At 44.3% G+C, this 14456-nt stretch overlaps 1 protein-coding gene across 4 annotated transcripts in view; it reads right to left on the minus strand.

Annotated features, from left to right (window-relative positions):
• Positions 1 to 14456, minus strand: part of EPHB1 (EPH receptor B1) — a 453260-nt gene that overhangs the window by 40193 nt on the left and 398611 nt on the right. For all 4 annotated transcript variants that reach the window (XM_073625512.1, XM_073625507.1, XM_073625511.1 and 1 more), the window contains exon 13: positions 10984 to 11133. In XM_073625512.1, the coding sequence (XP_073481613.1) occupies positions 10984 to 11133 (150 nt within the window). The remainder of the gene's footprint in view (positions 1 to 10983; positions 11134 to 14456) is intronic.

A 14456-nucleotide genomic window follows, 5' to 3' on the forward strand; every position in this document is an offset into this window, starting at 1 on the left:
CTGGTACATTGTTGATGTAATTGTGGTGAGACATAATACCATCATGGCAGTGCCTTGGCTCAGAGGTATAATGGCATCATCACAAGTACCTATTATGAGCCTCTATATGCCTCAATATGTTTTTCTAGTAAATTGAAATTCTTGCTCATAGAGTCACTAGTATGTTTTTGGTAAACAATGTCAAGATATCAACGTGTCCCCCCACCCCCTGCCAGATGATTACACGTGGAATGTGTTTATAGGCCGCTCCCCTGTGTATTATTTCCACCCCACATGCCCTCTAGCGGCTTCTCCTTGAATGGTTACATCTGAAGCCATAGGTGTGCACAACCTATTCCATTAGGATGTGCACCACAAAGCTCAAACACATATGTGTGTATATGTATATGTATATATATATATATATATATATATATATATATATATATATATATATATATATATATATATATATAGATAGATATATACTGACAGTGTCTGTAGAGCAGTGGACAGTGTCAGTAGGACAGAGGTTGGTGTCAGTAGGGCAGTGGATGGTGTCTGTATTATTTTACATTTATTATTTAATTTTTTAGTATTTTTTTACAGTTTTATTTTTAAAATTGTTTTTGTACGATATTTTTAGGAGTGGCTTTGGTGAAATATCAGGGGTCTAAACAAAGGGAACCTGTACCACATATGGTGTTTAGGGTGTGCCCAGGCACATCTGGCACACCCTGTGCACACTCCTATGTTTGAAGCCTAGATGTGTAGGGCACACAACTATGCCATTGGTGGGAGTAGATCTCAATACTAGGATGTGAGACAGGTTTAGAATGCTGGAAAAGGTGCATCCAAGCTTCTACCTCCTGTGCAATGCCTGGTGAGTCTCGAGAACACAGCACTCAGCCTGTGAAGTCTCTGTAAACTTCCATGTAAGCCTTGGCTTTTTTGACTGCTGTTCACATGCTATAATAAAACAATTTTTTAGCTGACTTCCATGGCACCAGCCCTTCTCTCTTTTTTTGCAAAGTTTAAAAAGCTGGTAGAGGTTTCGTACGATGCACCCAAAATGAAAAATCTTTTTTTTTAGCTGTAGTTCTACTTTAAAGATCCTGAAACATTTACATGGCTTTTATCAAAAAAATGATTTGCATAAATTGCCTTGCAATACACATTTAGTGGTCACATACAGGGGGCTGCACATACAGGGGGTTCTTCCAAAGAAGTGGCGTTCTTAAAATGGGTGGCACTTCCGCTCTTGCTCCATCCATCTGATCATTTTGTTCTCTCTTCACAGGTAAACCTGCGTTTATATCTCCACATACCTTAAAACTGAACATTGCATGACTGCAAAAAAGCTTATTGGGTAAACCTGCGTTTATATCTCCACATACCTTAAAACTGAACATTGCATGACTGCAAAAAAGCTTATTGGGTAAATCTGTTTGTCACCACTGTTTCAACTCCATCTGTAGCCATGCTCACATTATTTCAATGTTTATTTAGCCATTAAGTCTTACCTAAATTATGGGTTGCCTTATCTTTACAATTTTGGCCTTTTAGTCCCCTCGCAGTTTGATTGTGGTGTGAAAGTTATGCCCTGCTAGCTGTGTTGCTAATATGCCCTCCTAATTGATTAATTGCCAGATTCAACCCACACCCAACACACAGTATAAAAACAAGGCCTTCCTTACGGGGGAACACATACAGGGGGCTGCACATACAGGGGGTTCTTCCAAAGAAGTGGCGTTCTTAAAATAAGTGGCACTTCCGCTCTTGCACTTCAGCGATTTGCACAAAGCAAACTATAAAAGACTGCAGGTGACCCCATTTCCTAATTTTATCATCTTCCTCTCTGAAACATGCACTCTTTACCTCTCCTCCTTTTCACAATTGCTGCCTCTCTCCTCAAACTCTCTTTTCTACATCCCTCTGCTCCACCCCACAACCTGTACATATCACCCTCACTTCTCCCCTCCCCCTATTACTGCACTCATCACCTCTTTCTAACTCTAAGCCCACTTGCTAACATACCCCCCAGGATACTGAAGCATGTCCCCTCATACAAATCATATTCTCATATTACCTCCCTCACTCTTCTGCTTCTCCTAATCGCTGGAGATATTTCCCCAAACCCTGGGCCCACTTTATTTAACTGTGCCCAACACACCCATCACCATCACCCTACACCCTCTGGCAGTAGTCGCAATCTACACAATCTAGTCTCCATTCCTCTTCTTGCCAACACCAGCCTCACTCTCTCCTGCGCCCTCTGGAACGCCCGCTCTGTCTGCAACAAACTCACTGCTGTTCATGACCTCTTTGTCACTAATTCCTTTAATCTACTTGCTCTCACAGAAACCTGGCTCCACGAATATGACACCCCTTCTCCTGCTTCCCTCTCCCAGGGTGGCCTTCACTGGACTCACTCCCCTAGGCCTAATGGACGCAAGGGAGGTGGAGTGGGATTCCTCCTATCCCCCCAGAGCACCTTCCAGGTTATTCACCCTCCTCCCTCTTTTTCACTCTCATCATTCGAAGCCCACTGTATACGTCTATTCTCTCCCACTTCCCTAAGAATTGCTGTGATCTACCGGCCCCCTGGACCATTATCGACTTTCCTTGATGAGTTTTCTGCCTGGCTACCCTACTTTCTCTCTTCGGAAATTCCCACAATCCTTCTCGGTGATTTCAACATCCCTGCTAATACAAACATTCCTGCTACTTCTAAACTTCTTAGTCTAACCTCTTCATTTGACCTGAAGCAATGGGTACAGGCTTCTACTCACTCTGATGGCAACACCCTTGACCTTGTATTCTCTTACCTATGCACTCCATGCAACTTCTCAAACAATCCTTTTCCTCTCTCCGACCACCACCTTATTAGTTTCTCTCTCCCCCTGTCTTCCACCACCTTTCCCTCCAATCGCCTAACCGTCACCCGTAGAAACTTTCGCAACTTCAACTCCTCTCTCCTCTACTCTGCTACCGACCACCTCTATGACAAAATCTCCCCCCTGTCCTGCCCCAACCAAGCCATATCCATCTACAATAAATCTCTGTCCTCCACCCTGGACAAGCTCGCTTCCCTTACTACACGCAGAATCAGGCCTCGACCCCTACAACCCTGGCAAACAGATGACACTAAAATTCTCAAAAAACGTAGTCGCGCTCTTGAGCGTCTGTGGCACAAGACTAAGTCTCTCAAAGACTTCAACCAATACAAATCTGCCCTCCAAAAATACTATTCTTTCCTCCACACTGCCAAGCAAACCTATTTTACAACTCTTATTAATACCTTCTCATCCAATCCCCGTAAACTCTTCTCTACCTTCAACTCTCTACTTTGTCCTCCACCGCCTCCCCCCACTGATTTACTCACTGCCCAGGAAATCGCTAATCACTTCAAAAACAAGACTGATACAATCCGTGATGAAATCTCCACTCTACAGGTATCTCCCCCAGCTAAGACCCCATGTCAACAGATACAACTGACACTACCTCTATTCAAATCTACTACTCCAGACAAAGTTGCTAAACTCCTTTCTATCGCCCACCTAACTACCTGTCCCCTGGACCCTGTTCCCTCTCAAATGCTACGGTCACCCTCTGACCCCATCCTACACTCTCTAACCCACATCTTCAATCTCTCCCTCACCTCTGGCGTCTTCCCCGATGCTCTAAAACATGCACTGGTCACTCCCATACTCAAAAAACCATCCTTGGACCCTACCAATCTTAACAACCTACGCCCTATCTCCTTGCTCCCCTTTTCCTCTAAACTCCTTGAACGCCTGGTTTACAACCAACTGAGTGACCACCTCATTAAAAACAACCTTCTTGATCCCCTTCAATCTGGATTTCGCCCTCAACACTCCACAGAAACTGCTCTTTTAAAACTCACAAATGACCTACTAACTGCAAAAACCAACGGACACTATTCTGTACTCCTACTTCTGGATCTTTCAGCTGCCTTTGACACGGTTGACCACCCCCTCCTCCTCAAAAAACTTCACTCCATCGGTCTCCGTGACTGTGCTCTTCAGTGGCTCTCATCCTATCTATCCCAACGCACCTTCAGTGTCACTTACAATTCTACTTCCTCCACTCCTCTTCCCTTCTCTGTCGGGGTCCCCCAAGGTTCTGTTCTTGGACCTCTTTTATTTTCAATCTACACCTCTTCCCTGGGTCAGCTGATAGCCTCTCATGGCTTTCAATATCATTTCTATGCTGATGACACACAAATCTATCTCTCCACCCCTCAACTCACTCCATCAGTCTCCTCACGCATCACTAACTTACTAACCGACATATCTGTATGGATGTCACACCACTTCCTCAAACTCAACTTGTCCAAAACCGAGCTTATAATATTTCCTCCCCCACGTGCCTCTTCCCCTGACTTCTCTGTGAAGAGCAATGGCAAAACCATCCACCCGTCCCCACATGTCAGGGTGCTAGGTGTTATCCTAGATTCTGAACTCTCCTTTCAGCCCCACATCCAATCACTTTCCAAAGCTTGCCGCCTCAACCTCCGCAACATCTCTAAACTACGTCCCTTTCTAACCAGTGAAACTACAAAGCTCCTGATTCACTCCCTGGTTATCTCTCGCCTCGACTACTGCAACTCCCTCCTCATTGTCTTACCTTTAAATAGACTATCCCCCCTTCAGTCCATCATGAATGCTGCTGCCAGACTCATCCACCTTACAAACCGCTCAGTGTCTGCTACCCCTCTCTGACAATCCCTCCATTGGCTGCCACTCGCCCAACGAATTAAATTCAAAATACTAACAATAAGTTACAAAGCCATCCACAACTGTGCCCCCAGCTACATCACTAACCTAGTCTCAAAATACCAACCTAAACGCCATCTCCGTTCCTCCCAAGATCTCCTGCTCTCTAGCTCCCTCATCACCTCCTCCCATATCCGCCTCCAGGACTTCTCCCGAGCCTCGCCCATCCTCTGGAATTCCCTACCCCAATCTGTCAGACTGTCTCCAAATTTATCCACTTTTAGGCGATCCCTGAAGACTTTCCTCTTCAGAGAAGCCTATCCTGCCTCCATCTAACAACTGCATTATTTTCTCCATTAGCTCATCCTCCACAGCTATTACCCTTTTGTATAACTTGACCCTCCCTCCTAGATTGTAAGCTCTAACGAGCAGGGCCCTCTGATTCCTCCTGTATTGAATTGTATTGTACTTGTACTGTCTGCCCTAATGTTGTTGTAAAGCGCTGCGTAAACTGTCGGCGCTATATAAATCCTGTATAATAATAATAATAATAATAATAGTGGTCTCTTACATGTGCTGTTGGATATTATAATACCACTTGTAGTCCGGTAGTGACTTTAGTCTAGCACACTGTACCAAGGTCGCAGTGCAGTCTAGTTCTTCGCCACCGACTGCCTTTGCGTTAATTGCTCCGTAGCACGACAGCCCCCCTTCTCCCCTCCTGTGCGATTACAGTGGTTTGGAGAGTGAGGGCAGTCAGGGAGCCGAGGCTGCAGCAGGTTAATCAAAGGCACACACTGTTCAGAGCATTGTTCTGCTCTCGCCTTCATTATATCTGCCGCTCACTGCATTACTGTAAGAGCTGAGCATCTCCACCAGCCTGACATGTTCAAAGCTTCTTCAAGTCCAATTACTTCCCAGTGCACTGGCTGCACTTTCCAATTTTCTTGCTTTATGTGGATTCTTTTCTTCTTTTTCAGCCTGATCCATCTGACACAGCAGTAGTTTTCAGTGCTCTCCCACCCGCCAGCCCTCCCTCTCGCTCTCTCATGCTTTGATTTGTGCAGTATTTCAACAGAATGCTGAGAAAGTACAACTTCCCCTGCTCGCTATTTAGTAGGCACAGTGTGTATAGTGCCAGACACGTTCTGTGTGTTAGGACCAGGCTGGTAAGAATGATCCTCATATACTTGGATGTTGTGATCAGCAGCCTTAGTATGTATGTGTGAGTAGAAGGTAACGGGAGTGACAAGTAGGTGTTCATGTTGTAAGACCAGGGCTGTGGAAGCAAACATCCAATTCTCTAAAGGTGTGTCAGCAGATAGCTTGTATCTTGTCTCTGTAGAACTACAAGTTTCAGGGTAAAACACCATTGTCCCTCCTGTCTCTGTGCAGCCATAAATCCAAGAAAACCCACCCCTCCCCATTGACTGGCTTTGCCCCCAACATAATTCACCAGCAAAAACAGTATATACTTTGAATAAATGCATTACATTATATGATCACAGATATTTTACATTTGTAAGACTGTACACATAAGAAACATTATAAAATTCTGGACAATCAAGCAGCTAATGCAACTGGTTTTCAGTGCTGATGGTAAAGGCGCATGATGGCATAATATAGGCTCACTCACAAAGCCTTACACTGTAATGCCCCGTACACACGGTCGGATTTTCAGACGGAAAATGTTCCATAGGAGCTTGTTGTCGGAAATTCCGACCGTGTGTAGGCTCCATCGGACATTTTCCATCGGAATTTCCGACACACAAAATTTGAGATCTGGATCTCAAATTTTCCCACGACAAAATTTGTTGTCATAAATTCTGATTGTGTGTACACAATTCCGATGCACAAAGTTCCACGCATGCTCAGAATCAAGCAGAAGAGCCGCACTGGCTATTGAACTTCATTTTTCTCGGTTCGTCGTACGTGTTGTATGTCACCGCGTTCTTGAAGTTCCACAAGATTTGTGTCACCATGTGTATGCAAGACAACTTTGAGCCAACATTCATTGGAAAAAATCTATGGATTTTGTTGTCGGAATGTCTGATCGTGTGTACGCAGCATACAGCTTTATTAAAGTGGAACTAAAGTCCACCTCTGCTCCAGCAATGCAATCTTTGCAAGATCCCTAGCTGGTGGTGATATTTTCACCCGGGCTTCTTCGGGGTGCAAGGTCTTTTGGAGTTTAATAATTGCTACACCAAAGTGTGTTGATAATGTACATTGAACTCAATGTATATTCTAAAGACGATTGTGTAAGTTTGTTTCTTTGCAAAGAAGACATGCCATAAGCCTGCCTGCTTGCAATTTTTTTTTCCTTTAGTTCTGCTTTAACAACCACATGACCTTTTTTAACTTCTTATCTCATTGGACTCTCCTGAAAATAACTAACTTTTTAGTTATTTAGTTATCTTATTAGAAAATAAGAATACTTATACTTGGTGTTTTAGGTTTCTACAACTAACTAAGCCTAAAGTGATTGTAAAGGATTGTAAATGCAAACATTTCATACTTATCTGCGATGTGTAATGGTTTTGCACACAGCAGCCCCAATCCTCCTCTTCTGGGGTCCCCCGCTGGCACTACTGGCTAATTCACCCTTTTGAGTGTCTCCTTAGCAAGCCACTTGCTATGGGGGTACTTGTGCAGGCTCAGTTCTGAGCCATTCTCTGTGTGTCCATTGACACACATAGCACAGCTCGGCCCCAATTCCTCTCCCCCACGCTCTCCTCACAGGCTGTAATTGAGAGCAGCAGGAGCCAAAGGGCTCCTGCTACTACCTCCATGGCCAGTTAGGAGAGAGAGAGAGGAAATAGTGCTGCTCCCTGGCACAGTGCTGGTTCTTGATCTGGCTCAGGTAAGTATTTAGGGGGGCTGAGGTTGGCACTGTACACAGAAGGTTATATACTTTAATTCAGAGAATGCATTAAGGTAAAAACCTTCTGCCTTTACAACCACTTTAAACTGCTCCCTTTCTAACACCTGTACTAACTACCCTGTAGAAGGAAGATGATTATATACTGTAGCTACCTATTCTCTGAGCACGCTGGTTCAGTCCCGTGATCGGCTCCCAGTGGCCTGGTTTCACAGAAGAGGAGGGACAGCCCACCAAGGATGACCCATAGTATGACTATTGGTGATGTTATCATCCAGGCATTACATTCACTGTCACTGCTCTATCCTCTCCCCTGAAGCCGGATGTTCTGGGGATCACGTGGTAAGTATAAGCATCTCCCTTCTACAGGGTAGTTGATATAGTTGTTAGAAGTGAGGTGGGAGCAGTTTTAATGTTAATTAGTTCTAACCTGAAACTCCACTTTGAACTTATCAACCAATCAAAATTCAATACTCATTAAATAGTAAATGAAAAGCCTAACATAAATATATTAACAGCCATCAAACCACACAGTGAGCCTCATGTACTTAGATGTCACTGGTGACTAGGGATGAGCCGAACACCCCTGTGTTCGGTTTGCACCAGAACTTGCGAACAGGCAAAAAATTTGGTGCGAACACCGTTAAAGTCTATGGGACACGAACATGAATAATCAAAAGTGCTAATTTTAAAGGCTTATATGTAAGTTATTGTCAAAAAGGGGTTTGGGGACCTGGGTCTTGCCCCAGGGGACATGGATCAATGCAAAAAAAAGTTTTAAAAATGGCCGTTTTTTTCGGGAGCAGTGATTTTAATAATGCTTAAAGTGAAACAATAAAAGTGTAATATCCCTTTAAATTTCGTACCTGGGGGGTGTCTATAGTATGCCTGTAAAGGGGCGCATGTTTCCGACAGCAAAATGACATTTCAAAGGAAAAAAAGTCATTTAAAACTACTCGCTGCTATTAATGAATTGCCGGTCCGACAATACACATAAAAGTTCATTGATAAAAACGGCATTGGAATTCCCCACAGGGGAACCCCGAACCAAAATTTAAAAAAAAAATGACGTGGGAGGTCCCCCTAAATTCCATACCAGGCCCTTCAGGTCTGATATGGATATTAAGGGGAACCCCGGCCAAAATAAAAAAAAATGGCGTGGGGTCCCCCTCAAAATCTATACCAGACCCTTCAGGTCTGGTATGGATTTTAAGGGGAACCCCACGCCAAAATTTAAAAAAAAAATGGCGTGGGGTCCCCCTAAAAATCCATACCAGACCCTTATCCGAGCACGCAACCTGGCAGGCCGTAGGAAAACTGGGGGGGACGAGAGAGCACCCCCCCCTGAACCGTACCAGGCCACATGCCCTCAACATTGGGAAGGTGCTTTGGGGTAGCCCCCCAAAACACCTTGTCCCCATGTTGATGAGGACAAGGGCCTCATCCCCACAACCCTGGCCGGTGGTTGTGGGGGTCTGCGGGCGGGAGGCTTATCGGAATCTGGAAGCCTCCTTTAACAAGGGGATCCCCAGATCCCAGCCCTCCCCCCTGTGTGAAATGGTCCTACCATTTCACTAAAAAACTGTCAAAAATGTTCAAAATGACAAGAGACACTTTTTGACAATTCCTTTATTTAAATGCTTCTTCTTTCTTCTATCTTCCTTCGGTTTCTTCCCCCATCTTCTTTTTCTTCTGGTTCTTCCTCCGGTGTTCTCGTCCGGCATCTTCCTCCGCGGCGTTGGTGCCTTCTTCCCTTCTTCTCCTCAGGCCGCTCCGCATCCATGATGGCATGGAGGGAGGCTCCCGCTGTGTGACGCTTCTCTTCGGGCTACCCCAAAGCACCCTCCCAATGTTGAGGGCATGTGGCCTGGTACGGTTCAGGAGGGGGGGGGCGCTCTCTTTACCTGCGGCCTGCCAGGTTGCATGCTCGGATAAGGGTCAGGTATGGATTTTTGGGGGGACCCCACGCCATTTTTTTTTTTTTTTTGGCGCAGAGTTCCCCTTAAAATTCATACCAGACCTGAAGGGTCTGGTATAGATTTTGAGGGAGACCCCACGCCATTTTTTTTTTTTTTAATCTTAGCCGGGGGTTCCCCTTAATATCCATACCAGACCTGAAGGGCCTGGAATGGAATTTAGGGGGACCCCCCACGTCATTTTTTTTTTTAAATTTTGGTTCGGGGTTCCCCTGTGGGGAATTCCCATGCCGTTGTTATCAATGAACTTTTATTTGTATTGTCGGACCGGCAATTCATTAATAGCCATAGTTTAAGAGTAGTTTAAATGACTTTTTTTCCTTTGAAATGTCATTTTGCTGTCAGACTGTTCTAAACACGGGAAACATGCGCCCCTTTACAGGCATACTATAGACACCCCCCAGCTATGAAATTTAAAGGGATATTACACTTTTATTGTTTCACTTTTCATTAAAATCACTGCTCCCGAAAAAACGTCTGTTTTTAAAACTTTTTTTTGCATTGATCCATGTCCCCTGGGGCAGGACCCAGGTCCCCAAACACTTTTTATGACAATACAATGAATATAAGCCTTTAAAATTAGCACTTTTGATTTCTCCCATAGACTTTTAAAGGGTGTTCCGCAGCATTCGAATTTGCCACAAACACCTCAAATTGTTCGCCGTTCGGCGAACTGGTGAACAGCCGATGTTCGAGTCAATCATGAGTTCGACTCAAACTCGAAGCTCATCCCTACTGGTGACAACTTGATAGTGCCATGATTTCTAAAGAGGGCAGAGAAACTACTCACCTGTTTGCATTGAATTGCTCCCTTGGTGTTTGAATTTGTGAGCCATCGCTCCCTCTCTGGTGAAGAAGACGCTTCAGGGTTTAAGTCAATGAAGGGGGAAACAGGTATGCAGTTTTTCTAGCCTTTTAGCTAGTGAGTTTTCACCGGTGACAGTATCACAGATGTGGAATGGGCATTAAAACTGTTAAAGAGGAACTAAATTTAAGCTGGAGCAAGCACTTTTTGGCTAAATAAATGCACCCTTGGGTGCTAATTTGACAACCATGCTGGAAAATGCACCATTGCAGGGTTCCCTGGGAGCCCTTGAAACCCTGAAACAAGGTGTCAATCTATGGAGAATTACCCTGCACTGTGAGATGCACTGGGGCCATGGCAGGATGAAGAAGTAGGCATCCTGCAGCTATGGCGGTGCCTAGTGTTCAAGTATGTGCTTATTTTATCCTCTCACTGCTAGTGACAGGTTTGCTTTAATCTAATTGGATTACAGGGAATTTATTACAGTTCTTAGTATGAATAATCATATTAATGTTTAGGACAGTAGCTCTTTTAAAAATAAAATACAAAAAAGGTAACAAATCAATATAACAAATGGATAGAGCATGAGAAATGCTTTCTTACATCCTGATTGGACATGTCCCAGTACGGCCGTTCCCCAAATGACATCACTTCCCACATGACAATACCATAACTCCAGACATCGCTGGCTGATGTGAATTTGCGATAAGCAATAGCTTCTGGTGCCGTCCATCTCACAGGGATTTTCCCCCCCTGAGAAAAACAAATCAGGCAGACATTAGTAAAAGTGTATCTGTAAAGCAAACTTTTTTTTTGTTTGTTTTGGACAGAGTAGAGAATGGTTAGATCCTCTGTCAGGGTTTTATTGTTGTCATTGCCCACCATCACCCCTACCCCCCTTCCATTTTCAGTTTCCCAATTAATGGCCACCAGAACAGAGAGAAAAAATAAAAACCCGGTAACAACCATTTCAAAGGGAATTTTCACTCACTATGGAAAAATTTGCTTTCAATTCTGATTTCTGGGACTTTCTTCTTGGAGACAGAAACTGTAAATGATAGGAAATCTCCCCAAAGTGAATTTCCATCTTAGACAGTTGTCACTGGGACATTTGCCCCTACTGGATGATTTAGCGTCACCTCTTGCTCTGGTGACAATGCTACAATGTTGGTCTCCCCCAATTTTCTTGGAGACAATAGGATGAAAAGAAGAGTTAAGGGCCATACACATGGGCTAAATTTTGGGTGGCATCGGGTGGTTCAATAGAGACAGGCTGACATTCGGCCCGTGTGTAAGGCATCCGGCCCAACAGAAGCCAGGCATCTGGCCCAACAGAAGTCAGGCATTCGGCCGGCTTCTGTCGAAGGGGCATGACCGAAAAAGGTCTGTCAATCAGAACCTGGCGTGTTCTGGTGGGGATGGGCAAAGTCCCCCTGTAAGAAACACAAGAGGTCAGCTGGATAAATTGCTGTACTAACATTGGATAGTTAATACAGCAGCTCTTCCCAAGCTCTTACGTTTTTTTTTTTTCATTCAGGCCGCTGGGTTGAACGAAAAAAACTGTTATGCTGCGTATACACGGTCGGAATTTCCAACAACAAATGTTCGATGTGAGCTTGTTGTCAGAAATGTTTGAGAGCAGGTTCTCAAATTTTCAAATTCCGAGCGTGTTATGATATATCATAACGTGTTATGATATAAAACTGCATGCAGGGCACTAGACAAACCACTAGGGACAAAAGGGATGTGAAATAATGTGATACAGTAATGTAATCTGTAAGATTACAGTGTACTGTATATGTATTGTGTGTTTTTAACTCTTTGAATTTGGCGCCGTGCTCCGTCCCCGTGCGTCACAAGGCTCGCAGGTAACAGGGTTCAGCACAGTGATAGATCCGGTGGAGGACCGTTCCCATACACAGCGGAGAGACATTGCAGGATCCTGGGGACAAGGTAAGTAACTTTGCCTGGATCCTGCAATGCAATCCTGAGTGTGGCTCAGGGTTACCACTTTTGGTACTGAAAATTAGGGTGAAAAACCTTTTGTAGTGCAGCAGCCCCCCAGAACCTCCCCCCTTTTATTTACCTGAGCCCGATCGTTCCAGCGACGGCCGCTGTCTCGGGTCCTCATTGGTTAGATTGATAGTAACAGGAGCATTGGCTCCTATGCCAATGACACAGGAGCCGGGGGGGGGGGGGGCCGAGTCCTGCTGTCTGTGTCAATGGACGCAGCAGCAGGACTCCAGAGCGCACACGCATGAGTGCCCCCAGAGAATGCAGGTCTCTGTGGGGGCACTCGAGAAGAGGAGGAGCCAGGAGCGTCGCCAGAAGAGGAGGATTGGGCCCCTCTGTGCATAACCCTTGCACGTAGCTGGTAAGTGTGACATGTTTGTTAATTAAAAAAAAAAAAAACCTTTACAACCCCTTTAAATGTCCCCAGCTGGGACACTAAGCAAAAAAAAAATGATATAGCTCCCCCAATCGCAAATATCCATGTGTTTAGGCAAGTTTTGGCATATATTGGCATGCAGGCATTGATTTCTATGGTCAGCTGTAAGCAGCACCTATGGCTCTAGGGAAATACTCCCCAATTTTACGCTACACCCGTATGCATGAGCCACAATAGAAATGTTGTAAACTAAACAACTTCTACAGTAAAAACATGAACACAGGCATACATCTTTGTCTGAACAACCCTTCATTCTCTAGCAGCTGTACTGAAATCCAGAATCATTATAAACCATAATTGTATCACAAGGTTTTGTGCCTTTTCTTCATAGTCCTCCATGCACAATATGAACATTGTGTGCATTAACATCATAATAGACACAGCCAGCGCTACAACAAAGAGCATGTCAACACTAAAAAGGACACAGTGGACTGCAGCACAGAACGTGTGTTCAATATGCTGCAGAATTCAACAATTCCTGTTTCTTCTTTCGAGAGGGACTGTATCTCAAAGCTCAAGGTGGCAGCTCCCGGCACTGAGCAAGTCTATTAATATTGCTGCTTATTTCAAGGGCAAAGGGAAGCTTGACTTGAAGAAATGCATATAATCTAGTGTGATAAAGACATCTCATTCAGGACCTCACCACATCCACCCAGCAATGAATTCTCCCCAGCATCTGACTAACATAAACTGAAAAGTGCTTTATTCACTCATCACTTCTGAGAAATAAGCTATGCATTATGGATGGGATTTAGATGGGATTATAGTAAAAAAAAGGTAAAGAGTGGGGGGGGGGGGGAAGGAAGCAACAAGAGGATCTGTAATGCTGACCAGATGTGAGCGGAGCCCAGAGACAAATCAGTTTCATTTAAACACTTCATCTCTATTATGTTTGTTGAGCAGAGATTTGCCATTATCCAGTGTAAGAAGTGGTATGTGCGGCTTTGTTCTTTTATTTAACAAAGATTTATTCTAAGGCACCAGCTCCAGATTTTTATGACTATTTATCTGAATTAAAGGTTTTGCGGATTAACCCTCCCCTTACTACGGAAGAAGAGATTTTATTCCTACCATGAAATTTAGAATGAGCAGACTGCAGATTGCCCATCAACAGTACACTGGATTCCAGAACTAAGCACGTTCATGTGCTACTCACTGTCTGCGGTGCCGCATTGTTCTGTGTGTGGAATTACTGCAAAACCAAGCTGTGAGCAGATAAACACTTGACAGGCTTCATACTGCCCTACAGATCATCCAGGAACTGTACCAGTATCAGACAATTTTGTTTGTTCTTCTCACATGTCCATATAATGTGATGCAGAGAGCAGTCTACCTGATCAAGGCTTCAGTTTTCCTCCAGCCAGAGCTGTAGTACATCAGCATACCCCACTCCCCTTTGTTACTACTATTATAATCTAAGAACCCGTTTTTGGTTACCTGTTTGTAATGCAGGTCAGATATTCCCATAACACCTACTGCATTCTCCTTACTGTCTCTAACATTAGGAAATCCTGAGATATCTTGGTGATACCCCTAAACCCTCCCCACCTTGGGAGTTTGAATTTGATGGATGATTCATCAAGCAAAGAGAGAAAAAAAGTAACAAGCTGAGGAATCAAAAGCCAAC

This window comes from Aquarana catesbeiana, linkage group LG04 (genome assembly GCF_042186555.1).
Source record: "Aquarana catesbeiana isolate 2022-GZ linkage group LG04, ASM4218655v1, whole genome shotgun sequence".
In the NCBI taxonomy this organism is placed as follows: domain Eukaryota; kingdom Metazoa; phylum Chordata; class Amphibia; order Anura; family Ranidae; genus Aquarana; species Aquarana catesbeiana.